General features: G+C 27.6%; 1 protein-coding gene across 1 annotated transcript in view; it reads right to left on the bottom strand.

Moving 5' to 3' along the window:
• Window positions 1–10,532: 10,532 nt before the first annotated feature.
• LOC129972977 (bone morphogenetic protein 10-like) overlaps window positions 10,533–18,154 on the bottom strand; it is a 28,662-nt gene continuing 21,040 nt past the window's right edge. Inside the window, exons 4-5 of the mRNA XM_056087310.1 lie at window positions 16,110–16,312; window positions 10,533–11,285 (exon numbers count right to left, since the gene is read on the bottom strand). Coding sequence (XP_055943285.1) covers window positions 11,052–11,285; window positions 16,110–16,312 — 437 coding nt within the window. The 3' untranslated portion in view covers window positions 10,533–11,051. The remainder of the gene's footprint in view (window positions 11,286–16,109; window positions 16,313–18,154) is intronic.

Below are 18,154 nucleotides of genomic sequence, written 5' to 3'. Positions count from 1 at the left end.
TAGAGATGTAAGGGTATATTTTATCACAAAAATTTTCATTAAATAATATTATTTAAATTTTTTATTCTAATATTAAAATTATATTCTACAGCGAAATTCTTTACTTTAAAAATCAAATTCTTTTTATTCTTAAAGATTTTTTTAGGTTAACGGTAATGTAAATTAGGTTGACAGTAAAGTACAGTAATGATAATGAATATTGATATTTTAAATCAATTCACTTTTATGTAATCTTTGAAAAAAAAGAGAAATAATTTCTAAAATATTTGACACATTCATATTTTTCAATTATTAATTGAGTTATCAATTTTTTTTAAAAAAAAGTTAAAACTTTTTAAAGTAAGAAAAGCTGCTTTTCTTTTTATAAATTTTAAAGCATGAAATGTAAAATAAAAATGTACCTCACATTTAATCTTTTCTTTTATATTCACTTACTATTTTTTTTATTTAAATTAAATCTATTACTCTGCTTTTGGCCATTTTTTTAAATTTGTAGCATTGTATAAAACTGTGTAGTTTTTTCCCTTGTCTTTTGTTATAAAATAGAGAGAAATAATCAAATATTATTAAGGTATTTAAAATTTCAAGTTGCTTGTTTGTAATTGGCAAAAATTTGAAAATCACCCTCAAAACTGTCTGTCCATTATCTGCTTTTATCGTTATAATCATAGATATACCGACAAGGTATATTTCACATGCAGACTGATTATGGTATTGTTGTGGTAAAAATTTGAAAATCACCCTCAAAACTGTCTGTCTATTATCTGCTTTTATCGTTATAATCATAGATATACCGACAAGGTATATTTCACATGCAGACTGATTGTGGTATTGTTTTAATTACATTTCCAATAGCTTAGATGAGCTGTTTTTTATAGCATCATGAAGTAGGTTATAGATAAATGTGCATTACACTAAATGTTAAACAAATCAGTACGAAAGAATTTTCGCTACTAGATTAAATTCGCCATCATAATAAATGAGTTTAATCTCTCATTTATTATGATGGCATTTATTTACGATTGTTTTGATGCTCATTTATACAGGTTTAATTTGTGCCGTTTTCTTTTTTTTTAATTTTGTTATTGTTTACTACGATTTAGATAAAAAAAATCTTGAATTGAATTTGCTCTTATTTATGTAGTAAAAATAAACATCTAGTCAGGAACAAAATTTATCCGTTACATGAATGGAAATTTTTTTTGTTCGACGTACACTAGGGATCCACAAAGAGAGACTTCAATACATATACCTTGCAGTTGAGAATAAAATGAAAATAAGTTTAATATAAATATAAAAAAAATCAAATTACGGGCTGAAAAATATCATCCAAACGATTTTATTCCGAGCAACACAATACCAAAAATTCATCGTTATAAATTTCGATAAAAACTAAATAAATCTCATGTGGAACTCTAGTGTACACGTGTTTTGCTGTGTTTACTTGTTTTCTTTCTTTTCTTTATTATCATGTGAGAACATGATGTTGTTTTGGTTAGAGGGTTTTTGAAGGCAATGAATACAGAATCTCGAAATCGCCTAGACAATGAAAAAAACATAAATGGCAATTTTCATCATCATCTTTTAATCGCATATATTTTTTTACCTGCTTTTAACAGAATTTCATTATTATTATCTGGGCTTCTTTGAAAGAAGATGCTTTTTTAAAAGGTTGACCTGCTTTTACCAGTATTGCTTTATTATTAAGTATGATTCTTTGACAGCAAATGCGTTTTTAAAAAGTTGACGTAGAACTATGATATCATAGTTGTTATTTCATCTCAATTAAAAAATAATAATGTTCTCACATGATAACTTGAAATTTGCGATCGTAGATTTCATTTGAATTTTCTCTAGTTTTTTTTATCTTAGCTTTGAAAAAAATATCATGTTTACAGATAAATATCTGTTTTTCGTTTGCTGAATTTTTTTTCGATGCTTATTTTTTATAAACTACAGAAACTTCAAATGTTGCATATTTTTCGTTTGCACCATTTTTGGGTGAATCAAACTCCAGATGACATTCCACTTACTTTCACGATTGAAAAAATTGCCATCGTTTGTACACATAACTGTTGCTTGAAAAGCAAACGATTTTTTTGTGTATAGAAAATTGTTTTTAAATGTTCTGTTTCTATTTTATAATTATTTTTTAGCTGCAATTCAAATATGGAGAACTAAAATTTGTTTGTATGTAATATGATCACTTATAACTGTTATTTTTAAATATATTTTCGTTTTAAAAACTTCATGTGCCAAAATATTGTGATATATAGAAGTACAAGTTTTAGTAAGTGTAATTTTTGTTTTTATGGTGCAATTCTTTTTTGTGCAATTTCTTTTCTTTATATTGAATCTTAAAATCATTATGTCGAATAATTGTTATTAAATTATTAAACATGTACATTGTTTATAGATAATTTATCACAAAATATTTAATGCAGAATGCTTAATTTAAGTAAATTATTCTGTTGTGATTTTCCAGCACGTTAAATTAAGAACTAACTAACGCATTGTTATGTTCATTTGAGAATTTGTTGACTATATAATTTTGAGTCAGAAAAATACTTTTTAGGAATCATTTATTTCTGTAAACACTTGAAAAATATGTAAATACAATCTTATGTAAGAGTTTTTGCACTTGTTAAAATTCATTGTTAATTACCTACTTAAAAGGATTTTTAATCATAAATATGCATCATATTTTATTGTTTTATTTTACTTGATCTCCTTATTTATTAATCTTGTGATTAACTGAAAAAATGAAAGAGAAATTGTAACTCGCTTTTTAATCTATTTTATTGTTTTACGTTTTTGTTAACTTTTTTATCCCTACACATATTTTTCATCAAATTATGTAAATAGTGTTTTAGCTTTGCTGTGCTATACGTGTTTTGATATTTATATGATATCTAAACACTTTTATGTTTTGTGACAAATAAAACTTTGTGAACCAGTTCACAAGTTCTTGTCATTTGGAAATTACTTCATAAAAGGAACAATTTTTTAACAACTAGAATTTAGTAATTTAATGAATATTAATTTGCTCCGAATTTTTTAGTGGTATTTAAATTAAGAAGTAGATGTTCTAAAAGTCTCATTTTAAATAAACAGCCTTTTTTTTAATAAAAATCTCAATAGTTTATGGGAATATTATTCTTATTACAGCTCATTTCAAAAAAAATTCTAGCAAAATAATTTTTTAATTCTTTTGTTCTGCTATTGAAGAGTTATAATATCATTTATGATTATTCTTAAAAATATATTTAAAAATTAAATTTTAGAATTTTTTAAATTAATTCTTTTTTTAAGTGCAGGACAAATTATGTCTATTATCTAATGGTAAATTTTGATAACAAAATTTTTACAAAATTTTCATCGTTATTTTAATAAAACTTATTCTCAAAAGTTCAATGTATTAAGAATCAAATAGATTTTTTTAAAAATACCATTTATGTAAACAGGAATTATAATTAATAACATGACAACCAGAAATGAAGTAAGACATCAAGTAAGTCTTAATAAAATTATCTTTTGAACGTACTGAAAAATAATTTTTTTTATTTTAATTATTTTTATTTTATTAGACATTAATTTATGTTTACCATAACAAATATAATAAAATCTTAAAATTATTTTTTAATTTAATTCTAAAGGGCATTATTGATATCAAAATTTAACTGATTTAATCGATTACCAGATACTTAAATTATAAAATTTACTTAAATAATGTGTTATTTTCGATAAAATTCAAAATTCAAGAATATTAGTTAAGCAGGCAAAAAAAATCAAAATTCAAGGATGCTAGTTAAGCAAGCAAAAAAAAAAAAAAAAAAAAACTGATAAAAAAAAATTACATTTTTGTACATTTGGAAAAAAAATCAGCTTATATAAAAACTATGTAAAAAGGAAAAATTAAATGTTTAACAAACGAATAAGATTGTTTTGATTAATTTAGTGCTTGCTGCTTCGTTTTTGAAAATATACTTATGGCAACTTTGGAAAAAAATTCGGAATTTTGAATCATGTTTAAACGATGATATTGTCATTATAATTACTTTTGCTACTTTATAGTTACTAAGGTAATTACATTGAATTAATGAATTTTATTGAACTACATGAATGAATTTTCGTTTTGAAGCTCGAAAAAATCATGGGAAAAGGTAAATTGTACCGAAACTATTCAATTTTCTATTCAGTATAAGTGTTTTAAATGTGAGACTAAAAAAGAAGTGAAATAAATAATATGTAATCAGATAGAACTATTTGTAGATTTTTATTGAAAGAAATTACATGTGGGTTTCACGAAATAAAGTTGAAGGAAATTTTATTACTAATTTTTGAAAGAACTAAGATAAGTGAATTTTTTTAGTTGTATGTAGTTTGAGAGATTTATTTGAGTAAATTGAAAAAATATGCAAGTTATACGCTTTAAAATATATAAATGACATCCATTATTTCTCGACATTTTGTCAATTGTATTCTAAATTTTAAAAAACGAATGAAGAAAATAAACTTTGTGTTGAAAAATCGTTTTATTTAATTTTTTATTCTTTTAAAATTTATCAAAAGACGAAAATCATTGAATACCTCAGACATAATTAAAGCATAAATTGATTAAATAATGATTCTTCATCTCTTAACACCAGTTTTAGTAAATCTAATTAGTTAATTCTCCCCATTTATAACAATTATTTTTATCTCTATACATACTGGAAAGTAAAAGCCGCCTGTGATACTTAAGTGCATTCATGGCATTTTTGTCTTGTGGATTAATTGCAATTTCCAGTTAATTACAGATTTAAATAACAAAAATTTTGCAATTCATGCACGAGCGAGGGACATTCTTGTATGTTAAGAGTTTTTTTATTCACTTCTCAAGAATCGTCACATATATTTAAACTAAAAGGACTCTTACTCAGTTTTTTTTTTTTTTTTTTTTTTTTTTGTATTTTCTCAAAAAAATTGAAAGTGTTAAAGGAATACATAATACCATATATTATGTTTCCTCATATTATTCTTATCTTTTTTAAAATATAGAAAGTAAAAAATAAATTTAATTGCTAGAATTTAAAAATATTAAAATATACTGATTTTAAATTAATGCATTGCTGTATGGCGAAGCTTAAATTTTATATGAGATGATCATTAAAGTTTTAGATTACAAAATCTGACATTTGAAAGATACGTCCTGAATTTAGCGATTCGGAAGTTATTTTCAAGATAAAATCTGACGAAAAAATTTTCGTCCATACAGATATAATAACGATTTAATTGAAATTTCAAAGGCTATACAAAAAAATCAAGAAAATCCTTTAAGTGAATCCGAATCTTATTAAAATTATAGTTCAATCTAAGTCTTTTAAATTCCGTCTCTGCAGTGAGGTCTCAGTCTTGAGGTTGGAAGGCTCCAGGCTCCAAAAATGATTCCAAGCCCGCAGCACGCCGAATCTGAAGCCGGTAGTCAACGTCCCCTAGATGCAGAAGGGGAGATCAGCCCAGACACCTCCTCATCTTTCAAGTACAAAATAATGCAGTTCGCCTCAAAACAACTCATGTGTTGTTATGTATGGGAATTATAATATATCTAACTAATTAGAAAAAAGAAAGCAAACATTGATTCGATGGGGGGGGGGAACGCTGTTAGAATAGTTTTTTTTTCTGTAAAAGAATGAAATGGTTTACAGTTTAGTAAAACAGATGAAAAAATAATTTTGTAAAATGAAAGATTTTTTATTTTTTTATATGAAGAGCGCCTAGTGATATGCCAAGGATTTTTTTATTAGAATTATATAACATTGATGCTTAATTATTTATTGCAGAATTTGTGTTGAAAAAAAATCACATGAAATCATCACAGAAATTTTTCATATTTACGTGATACATATTAGATGAATCACTCAGATTTAATATTGAAATATATTTCGCATCTCACAGAACATGAGCTAATCAGCAAGTCACAAAACAGCTTAAGAAATCGTTCAGTAAACTTCTGAGTTAAAGAGTTTTTTTTTTGGTTATGATGACACTAAGGTCTTTTGAATCGATTCCGCAGACTCTTTTGTCATGTAGAATAAAAAAATGTTAATTGAAAAATATCCTTTATCGGATTTAAAAAGTTTCTAACAAGATTAGTAAAGTATGTCTTAGACGTCTATGAATTATTTTCAGGACTTTCATTGTTTAAAATCTATTCCAACATCTCTTTTTAACGTTGAAGGGGGAAAAATTATTTATTCACTTTGCTAATATTCAGACGATTTTAATCTAAATCTTTCATTTTTAAATATTTTTCCGACATCTCACTTTAACTTGGAAGAAAAAAATGATTCGTTCACTTTTCTAACATTCAGACGATTTTTACCCAAATCTTTCATTTTTCAAACATTCCAAAATAACATTTATTCAAAAAATTTTGACACATTTAATCTTTCATAAAGAGCCTACATACGATTCTTCACCACTGCCTCCAACTTAATCCCCAAAAAAAGTTTTTTCTCTTTCATATCCTTCATCATTCCTCCCTTTCAACTTTATTCTGACATAATCTCTCCAGAGCACTTACCGCGAAATCTCGCGAAAACCTTATCGGAATTCTAATAAACCCGTTTTTCAATCCGTTTGGCAGGAGGGGAAAAAAAGCTCCAAAATTAATAACAAACTGCAAAATTCTCTCTCTTTGACTTTTCACATCCCTCTCATCCCACCGATCGATCCCTCGTCATCCCCATCCTCCCGGAAGTCATCCTCGGAAAAACGGAAGTTATGACGTCATTGGATCGAAGCCGCGGACTCTTTATCTACGAGCGCACAAATCAATTACTGCGCCGCGCGAAGGCCGGAAGTCAGTGATGAGGTTCGAATTGCTGTGGGCACGGAAGAGAAGGGAAGACACTCCGCTTCGTTAAAAAGAAGCAGAAATTTATCACTCGAAGCAAAATTTCATTGATTTTTCGGTTAATTCTCATTTGGAATGGTAATTGGAATTGGAATCATTTGCATAAGAGTAATGGGCTGTCTTAAGCTAGTTCGTTCGAAAGCAATTCATTGTAAATTACTCTATAAACTAAATTGAAAAACAGACATGGATCGATATTTCATTATAGACTTTGTGAAGAATTCATCTTATTATCAGAACTTGCAACTGAAATTTATTGCATTTCTTCTTTAGTCAGCTAAAAATTTGAATTCCAAATATCTCATGCAGGAATATTCGAAGATTTTCTAAGGAGTTTTTTTTTTTAAGAAACTCTTTTTTTTTAAATTTATGTATATTGGGTGATTGAATGGCATATATAATAGATTCAAAGTTGATTAATCGAATTGTTCCATCTGTAATAAATTGATCGTCAATTTATTACAAAATTTTAAGACGTGATTAATTTATTTTGATTAATACTCAAATATAAGTTAAAAGGAAATAATTTTTATTTTTGTGTCTGTTTAATTGCAATAACATTAACTATTTTCTGTTGTAGTTACGGTTCTTAACAATTTATTTTTTCATTTCGAATTCCGTGAATTGTAACTCGTATCTATACATCTATATCTATATCTATACCTATACCTATACTTATAATAAAGCTCAGTGTGTGTGTGTGTGTGTGTGTGTGTGTGTGTGTGTGTGTGTGTTGGCGCTTTACAGGCCAGACCATTCAACCTACAGCTACCCAATACACGTGCCAACCTTTGGCACGTGTATACCTTGGAGGCCGAAAATGTGCACCTGGGGGTTATTTTTTCGAATTTTTAATTAGAATTTTATTTATTTAAAAATTAAGCGAAATTTTGGCGTGTTTCTTCTATAACGTCCGAAAATATTACCGCACAAAAAAGATTTTTACATGAAGTTAAAGATCAAAACTTTATCTTTTAAATGATACCAATGTTTTAACTTTAAAATTAAATTTCTATCTTTAATGAATTTTTAAATAAATATTTAAACTATATTTTTCAACAATTTTTTTCGTACAAAATAAAAATAAAATTTAAGTTGCACGAGCACGTTTCGCATTCATTGGAAAAAATTAGCTTTTTTTCAAAGTGTTGCCATCACATTGATTAAAGCTCCAACTAAAAATAAATTAAATATTTTTGGAAATGAAATCTGCAAAAATATAATTTTCGGCACGTGTCTGTAGGAAATGAAACAAATATAAAATATTATTTTTAAAAAAATTCAAGAAAAATTATTTTATGATCTTTTACACTGTCTATATTATTAATCCAATAAATCAGTTTTGTTTTAAGGCAAGTTTTGTTTAATATCAACAGGATATCCATTCAAATCAGAACTACACAGCTAATTTGTAAACCTTTAGTAAGACACAGATCTGCTAAAATGGTCTAAATGAAAAATGGTTATATTTTATGTAACTTGATTCAATAAATGCTCTAATAAATAATGAATTTTTGATTTTACATAAAGCTTCTGCTGTGGAAATCACGAACAACAAAATGCTCTTGAAACACTAATATTTTAAATAAAAAGAGTTAATTTCCAATCAACTAAATCAATCACTTAAACTGATTTATTTATGAAAATTTGAATATCACTATTCAATAAAAAAAGGATAATTTTAGATTTTCCATCGATCGTTTCAAAGAAAATGCGCCAATCAGCGCACAGGTTTCTCAAGATTAATTGACCTAAGATTATGAAAATGTTGAGTTTTTCTAAATTTTTAACATTCAAAACTTCATAAATAAGTCTTAGTTGATCGTGGAAAATAGAAACATTCATTCATTTATTTAAAATTTGGTGTGTCCAGAATATTTCTCAGAATTTGATACCTTACTGCATTAAATTTAGACTTCATAATTTTTGAAATATATTTATAGCCCGGAACAAAATATTTTTCTTGATTTCATTTCAATCCTTTTGAAAGCAAAACTAAAAACTGAATTTTATGCTCAATCAGAGAAATTTTTGTTGAATTATTGTTTGAGATATTACATAAATTATGAAAAATATTTTGTAGTTCACATAAGACTTAAATACCGAGCTATTCTGTTTTCAATACTCATATTCAATAATAATAATAATAATAAATAACAATAAAAATGATAAATAAAATAAAAAGCTTGGTTTCTTTAAAAAATATCTTTATACTAATTGCAATTTCAGCATTTCATTAAGTTTTATCGGAAATGACAACACATTATTGAAAATATGTATGGTAAATTGAACGAAACGATCTAAACAACAGTATAAGTTTGGTATGACTATCAAAATTTGAAGATTAAAAATGTTTTGTTTGAGAATCTATTAAGAGACCAGTTACTCAAAATATTTAATTGAAAATTGTAGCGAGCGGTAATATTGGCGAACCGGCTGGTCGCCAAAGGCGGCTAGTGTTCTATAATCCTGAATATCAATTTTCTCTGATTAATTGACTGTGGTAATGCTGATTTAAACAAGAGCCTGTACTTATATCTGGTATTTAAAATAAAATGTGAACAGAATATAATTACCACATTGAATACTTAAATACATTTTATTTAATTTTTCTTTTCCAAACGCAGACAATTAAAGTAAAAAAAATGCAGATTTCTTTCAATTTCCGGGGGTGTTTTTCAATCTGTTTCTCTGCCTTTATTGTGACAGTGTTTGTAATTCGGTCTTTACCTTCCATTTTCAACCTTTTAACCATCGCCAGAACATGTTTTCTAAGTTAATGGGATAATCCAGTGAAAGACGTGACACACTCAGTTAATTATCAACAGAGCTGATCTGATTAAAGTGCAGGGGAATATTTCCGGGAGAAGGAAATTCACTGACACTGTTTGCGAGTAAATCTCATTTACAGTCTTTTAGAAAATGCGTAAATGTTTATACGGTGGGAGGCCTAGATTGAGTTACCAGGAAGATTTACATACATGATTTTCTTAGAAAATTACCAAAAGGAGAGTAATTCCTCCTCCTCAAATTTTTGATTCAGCCATTAATTGAATATGTATTCGCATTTTAGTCATCAAAGATCATTAGGTATAACGCTTTTTCCTGTATGAAACTACCTTATCTGATTTTCTAGATAAATTAAATTAAACCAGAGAGATAAAAGTTATACGAGTCTAGATGCGAAATATGTGTCAATAAATTCCATTCATGAAGGAAATTTTTTTTTAATCTAACCTAATTTTGTTTTTTTTAATTTTATTTTTTCGTAATGATTTTACCTATTTGTTTATAATTTCTTAGATCTCAGTCCTTTGTTATAATTTTTTTCTTCGTGTTTACAAGCATCAAATTAATTGACTAAGAAGATTACTAAGAATCAAGTTAAATTGTTTATTACAATCCCTAAAAAATGCAGTTACAGAATATAAAAGCTATTTGATAAATTGATTAAAACGATGCGCAGAAATACATCTTTGTGCATTAATAGACATCCACTATAACAGAATAGCGAAAGCAAGAAAATCAATATTTTATAAATGTCCAGTCTGAATCAATCGACAATATTAATTTAGTCTTCATAATTTTCATTTGAACTACCTTACAAAATAAAAATAATAAACGAACAAGCAGCAAAATGTAGAAATTGCTTTTATTTATAATTTCGACTAGAAAAGTGAAACAAATTTATGATTCTGAGAAAATCTGAGTATTTTTAAGGAATATTTATATAACAGCAATATTTCATCCTCAGCTCTTGAAAGTTGTACTTCAAGCATGAAACGAGGTCTTTACAAACTGAACAAAGAAATGAGCGGTACACTCATTGAAATTTTCTTGAGAAAATATAGCTCATGCTGATTTTAAATTAGAATTTTCCAACATTTCATGGCCACATTATTAGGAAAGAGGAGGAATTTTAAAAAAATCTACAAATTAATTGTAAAAATAGTTATTAAATAAACAGCATTCACTTTATCAGATCTTGAATCTTTGATGAAAGATTTAACTAAAAACTCAAACTCAGAAGCCGGTAAAAATAAATAGATTCCGCGTTCTTGATACAGAACTCTTAAGAAAAAATTTGACTAATAAAATCATTTCTACAATGACTTTCTATAATTCCAATCTACACATCTTTTAGAACAGATTGTCATCTGCATCCACACTCAGCGACGACCATGTCTTCGTAGTCGTATTTGTAAGTGACAGTGCCGTCGTCATCCACGTACAGGATGGATATAGGTGCTAGTTTGATGGGGACACAGCAAGCCCTTGACACTTGTTTTGGTTCCAAACTGTGCATCAGGGTTTGGATGATAGCATGCTTTGTAGGAGCCAGGTGAGCACTCATAGGGAAGGAGCATTTGCCTGTACATTCAAATGCCTGCAATGCAAATGAGTTTTTTAAAAGCTAATATTTATTTTAATTTGTTCCACATTTTTAAAAATATAATTTTTATTCATTTCTTAACTTACTAATATCTTGGAATTTTAAGAAATTCTGTATATTTTCCTTGTATATTAACCTGTTATCAATATAATATTTTAAATTTTTTAGAACTCAATCATCAATTAATCAATTTATTTAATTTTTATTCAATATGAAGGACGCCAATTAGTAATGAATTAAAAAATTCGATTTCAAGATCTTATAATGTTTCTATATATAATTTATTATATTATAAGATCTTATAATAATCTTATAATATAATTTATTCAATATATTGTATAATTAGTGAATTATACAATATATTGAAGACTATCAAATAGAAAAAAAGGAAAATAAAAATATATATTTTACAAAACTGCACACATTTTTGGCATTAATAAAAATAAAAAAAAAAATCTTTTTCAAAATATAGAGATTAGGCAAAATTTTAAAGAGTGAGGCTTTGAAAATAATGCCTTAAGTCACAATGCCTAGCATAAGAGAGAAAATTTCTGGACATGCTTTAAAAATTAAAGCTATATTATGACTGTAATTAAAATTTTCAATTACTTAAAAATATTTTTATTAGGGAATCAGACTTTTAATAATATTTTTATATTCCCAGATTTATAAAAAAAAAAATTTTTTTTTATACTGTAATAAAATTGTATGTTTTAAAATTAATTTTTTATAATTTGCTTAACATTGGCTTTAAAAAAGAATTGCACATTAAAAAAATGGATTATACTTTACATTCTAATAACTGCTTGTAAATATCTTTTCTTGATGCATGTTTAAATATTATTCTATTAAATGAAGTTAAATTAGTTTAAATTACACATTTTAGACTTTGCAATGATTTTTTTTTATTTTATTGCAGTCGTAGAATCTTTTCTGAAAAAATAAATGTTCTCATCAGTCATCCAAAACCAAAACTTTTGGTAGAAAGGGGGCTGATCCTTGTCAAATTAAAGTGATAATATATTGAAGAAATTTGGAGACTTCTCGCTAAAACGAAAATGTTGAAATTACTAGAGTTTTCTTGTTGAAATAAATTGTAGAGGAAGGTCCATTTTTTTTCCTATTTGGCATAAATGTATTTTGGCATTTTGAAGGAAGTAAATAGTAAAAATACATTGAAAACAATTTTAATTTATAAATACTTTACTAATATTTATGAATAATCGCATAAATTAAAATACTTTTATCAAATCACAAATAATTTTTTTATCTACATGCTTTGTTTCTATTCATAATTCAGGGTCATAAAAAAAACTTTCTGATCAGAAACTGAAGTATCCTATGATAATCTAAAATACTGTTAAGATATTGTAAGATAATGTAATTATTCAATATATAAAATAAAAATGTTCTACATTATTATTGTACAATTATGAAATAAGTTAGGAATAGTAAAAATTTTTGAAAAAGGTGTTAAAGTATCAAATCATAATAGTGCTCTAATACAATGATTCTCAGGCTCGAGTAAGCGAGATGCACAAGCGTTAAACAAATATGAAATAAATCTTAAAAATAAGTAAATCAAACAAAAATAGAAAATCTTATAAAACTAAAATAAAATTATTTTAATAAATAAAAACATTTTTATTATTTTTTTAAATCGATTTTTTTGCATTAGCAAATGAGTGGAATGTATACATCAGCCAGTACAGAAGCATAAAACAAGTCAAGTTAAACGAAACTCTTTTTAATATTTCCAAAAACATCGATTTTGATAAAAAAAATACTTTATTATTTTCCATTTTTTATGTTTTATTTATAATTTATTATTATAAATATTATGAGCACTTATAATTAATTTTTAAATCAAATACCAAGTCGGTATTGATACCAAATGATACAAAAAAAATTAATTAAATTAATCAACTAACAGAAAATTCTGCTCTGAAAACATTAAAAATATTGATATTGTGAATTGTCATAAAAAATAATGCAAATATATACATCAGCAAGTGAGAGAAATCTTTGATTACAAAGTCCCTTTTTTGTAGCATGTAACAAACCAAGTTAAATAGACATGTTTTTAAAGATTCTTTCAGCTAATAAAATATTAAAAATAAACATTTCAAACAAATAAGAATATATGAACAAATAAAAGATATTTTGTGAAGATTTATGAAAAATTCCAAAGTGCATTGGAAAGATGCAAAATTTAATGATAAATACCAGAAGTAGACGCGATTTAAATTGACATGTAATGTCCTAAATAAAAGTGTTCAAAGATACCTTTCAGATTTAATGCAATATTAATATTTTAAATTTCACGCGGAGTTTCAGATTAATTTTATTTGAAGAAATCATTCAAAAAGTTTCATAGATGATATACGAAGCATTCCTTCCCACAAGGGTTCCTCAGTATTTAATGTAATTAATTCACTTTGAATTCTTTGTTTTGTCTATCTAAGACGTTTCCCTTGGCTCGGTCTTCAACTTAATATTCTTTAGAATGCTGGATCATCAAAGCAGACACAATGATGCTTCCCATGTACACAGGAATTCTCTTTCTATATATATTCGATTTGCTTTTTGTTAAACAGGCTCATATTATCGCATTTAACAGTGGTCAACGATGGAATTTGAATGTAACTTTATCAAATATGGTAGCAGGCTCTCCATTCAACAAACGCCATTTTAGAATTTTTTATTTTTATTTTATAAGACTTTCTAAATTATTTAAATTTTGAATGACATTTTTCTCTTATTTTGCAAAAGATAATTTATTCATAAAGATATCTTTCTGACTTTTTTTTTTGTATTTTTGCACTTTTTCTAACGTTTTTTGAATTCTGATATGTCAAAGTATTAACAAAATGAGCAAAATTGGTTGCTATTAATAGTCACATCATTTGAAGAAACATGAGAGGGATTGAAGGAGTTCTAATATTTTTTTCCATGTCCTCAAATATATTGGGATCACTGAATTTTCTACGATTCATGACATATTGAAAAGCTGCTATGAAATGTAATAAAGACATTGCAGTGTAATGTAGCTGTTTATAAAAAAGCTATTAAAATCTTTTCACAAAAAGAAATGCTAATAGCATTTTGTATAGTAGGAAGGAAATTACAGCTTCAAAAAGATGTTGCAGATAATGTTTTTCAATCTTGACGGAAGTATGGAAATTTTTATGAAAAATGCGCTCTTTATAATAAATTTTTCCAAAGCAGGATTACAGAATTTTTTTACAACTTACAATGCATTTTTAAATTATTAAAGTAGAAAGAAAAGTTTCAATCTTGTTTTTTTTTCTCTCTTTTTAATAATTTAATTTGTACCCATTTATGAACCAAATTTGCTTTCAAACAAAGTTTTTTTAGTGGAATGGAGAACTTATTAAACAGAAATTCGTCTATATTTTTAATAGGAGAATTCGGTGGCCTTGTAAGCCTTGATGACAAAGAAAATTTGGAATGTTGGTAATATTGGATGTATATATGGATGCTGGTAATATATAGATCAGGAGCAACGATACCATATCTTTCTAGAAGCTTCTTTGCCCTGTCATAAAAAAGACGAGAGACAGAGGTGAAATGAGCCAATCACTATTGAGTCAGTGAGAGAAACAGACGAATCGAGTGACATGGATATTTGGGTTAAGTCTTTCTTCTGCAAGTTCTGTTTGAGTGCTTTGTGCTGTTACGATGGTCTATTACCCATTTTTTTGTGTTCAAACGTGTACGTCTATAAACGTAACGTCTATAATTTCTATATAATTTGGTATATTTTAAGCAATATTTTGATCAATGAATATAGGCTTTGCTATTAAAATGCTTTTTTTACATGAATATATCTGATAAACTGGCAGTCTTCTGGTCTCGTATCTACCAGTTACTGTTAATCAACAGTATTTAAAAATAAATCAGCGGGCCTGATCTCCTCAAAATTTTCTCACGTACTCTCTAATAAAGGTATTATTTACAGGGAACCCTTGCATGAAATTGGAGTAAAATATTTACGAAATATGAACCTTTAGCGTGAATTTAGCATTTTTGCTGAATCTATCGTATGATACTTATAAATTTTTTTTGTGATTAAAAAAGTCTGAAAAATTAATTTCGGCTTCAAACATGTTTTTCCAAATCAGTTGGAACAAAAAAAAAATTCCAGCTGATACACAGGCAAAGTTCGGTACATTTAAAAGATTACACTTTTGAGCCCTCGCATTTACATGTTTATGAAAGTACAAAGCGATAGACTGACAACACCTTGTTTAATTTAGCGATTATATATTTTATAGATGTCTACACTATAGATGTTAAATCGGCGTACATTTTATCTATCTAGCTCTCTTCATTTAGTAGTTATTGAATTAATTTACATTCAAGAAAATGGACAGACTTCCTCCGAATGGATTTTACTCAAAATTTGATGGAATTTTATAAATTTAGTGTAAAGATCGTATGCCAAATTTTATTCGTTGTGTTGTTGTTGAACATGCTATAGACATGCACATTGTGTTTCTGGGTTATCTGTGTCACAGACAGACAGACATATAAATATTTTCACAACTCAGGAAGGTCAAACAAGTGCAGATTCGTCAAAATCTCGTGTTCGAATTTTTAGATGATTACAATACTTTTTCTATACTTCCTATACTAGAAAGTAAAAATAGAAGACTGATCGAATTTTTGGATTCTGAGTCCAATCCCCTTATTCCCCTGGACACCTGTAATTCGTCTAACTAATGCATTTTCTCGCCTGTGTGAGTGAGAGTGCGTGGTTGCGACACAAGACAGAGAGCAAGCGGGACCTGTTACCTCGTAGCTGGGCGGCGCAATAATCCACTGATCGTAATTGATGGCGGCAAAGTTGACGTGCATCGGTTTCCTTCTGCAGGGGTTCTTCTTCCTCTTGAGCTTCCCCTTGCGGATTCTGCCCAGCTCCTCCACGATGTAATTGCTTTGCTCCTCCGCCTCCTCGTCTTCGTCCTCGCTGTTGCTCCTCTTCCACCTTCCACCGTCTGAAACACAATTTTGGACAGATCAACCACGCAGCCATCCCTTAGGAGTCGAAAGTCTACTAGGTTTTATTTTCTTTCGATTACTTTCAGAGTAAGTGAGAAATGAAGAAATACGTGTTATAGATGAGAAACATATCGACTTATTTATCTCCAGAGACTGGAATTATTACAGATGGGAAAATAAGTATTTGAAATTTCATAGTTCATATTGCTAGACGAGGTATCATTTCTCCTTAAAGAAATGCATTTCTAAGAAGTTTATTAAAGTATTGCTCTCGTGGTTAGATCCTCAAAATGAATTAAGTAAACACATAAATTACGCGCAGTGACTACAGTGTTTTGAACAAAGAGCGTGGACTTATAAGTTCTGAATTTCCGAGACATGTTCATTATTTTATTTCATTCCTATCAAGCAATTGATTTGAATCTAGATTTAAACTTTATCTCAAGATGCTCTTTAATCTGTAAAGAATACGGTGTTAATAACATCGTATATCTCTTGCATACATTCGAACATTTTTCTTCCCTTTTCAACATAAACTGAAGTTCTGCCTTTAGTTAAAAATATTACATGGATGTAATCACAGATCACAAAATACATTTAATCTATTTGCGTTCATATACTGAATAATATGCACACAACGATAGTCAAATCATGAACCTTATTTAAGCAGAATCTTGAGGTTTATAAATACAAGAATAATTATAAGCATAATGTAAATAGAGTGAGGGAATCTAAACAGATGGTACATAAGAACATGATACACTATATTCGACAAAGTGTTCATATTATCCTAGAATTTTTATAATTTATAAAGATTGTATTTTTTGCATATTTATTGGGCCTCTATGCGAACAGCATTTTTAAAAACCTACCTGCTTAGGTCCTCTTTCAGATTGGGAAGTCCTGAATCCACCACTGACTTATGAAGTCCATTGAAGCTTTTGAAATTATTTGAAGTTTCATTCGACTTTCAGCTTGAAATTAATTCCTATATATCTTCAATTTATCGAATTAAGACTAAGATAATGAAGCAATTAATATACAAATAATATGAATTTAAATCTGTTTCTGGATAAAATCTTCGAAATGAAATGAAAGAGGGGAAAATTTTGATTTTAGGTTATTCGCCTCATTATGGGTGATGCTCATCCAACAGAAAACTTTAAAAGATAGTCAACAGAGAAATAAATAATAAAATTCTTGCGGAAAACTTCATCATGCCGTATCTGACACTGAATGCCCTAAGAATTTGAAAAAATATAGATGTGCTTCAATACTTCTGCAAAAGATTTTACAAAAATGAGATAAACACAAATTACTCCTCCACAGTGAGATTGTTCCTTTCCCCAGCCTTTTCGTCCTCGCTCCTCTGGCGACGATAGCCTACAATACAATTTTGTATTGATCTATCAAACTGTCCCCGGGGGAGTAAAAATCTATCGGTCTTTCTTTCGATTACTTTTAAAGAAGTGAGAATTCTTTGAGATTAAAAGAAGAAATGGGAGTAGTTTTATTCTCTTTTCCGTTTATTGTTTGGTTTGGGAAAAAGATAAAGTAAAAAGTAAATATAATATCTACTAGTTCAATATAAAGGTTCTGAAAACTGGAAAGGAAAAAAACTGGAATTATTTTATTCCAGATAAAATAAAAGTAATTGCAATTGATATCAGTTCCTTCAACTATTTTATCCCATAGATAAAATTTTCAAATGTAATGTCGACATGGTTAGTGTCAATGCATCGAATAGGATTAAATGCAATTGTATACATACTCATAATTTTAAGGCTTTCCTCTTTGTATTTTTTTTAACTATCTCTAAAAATACTTTCTAGGAAATA

Source organism: Argiope bruennichi, chromosome 6 (assembly GCF_947563725.1).
Source record: "Argiope bruennichi chromosome 6, qqArgBrue1.1, whole genome shotgun sequence".
Taxonomy (NCBI): domain Eukaryota; kingdom Metazoa; phylum Arthropoda; class Arachnida; order Araneae; family Araneidae; genus Argiope; species Argiope bruennichi.
The sequence above is the reverse complement of the archived record's forward strand: the minus strand, read 5'-3'. Positions and strand labels throughout refer to the sequence as shown.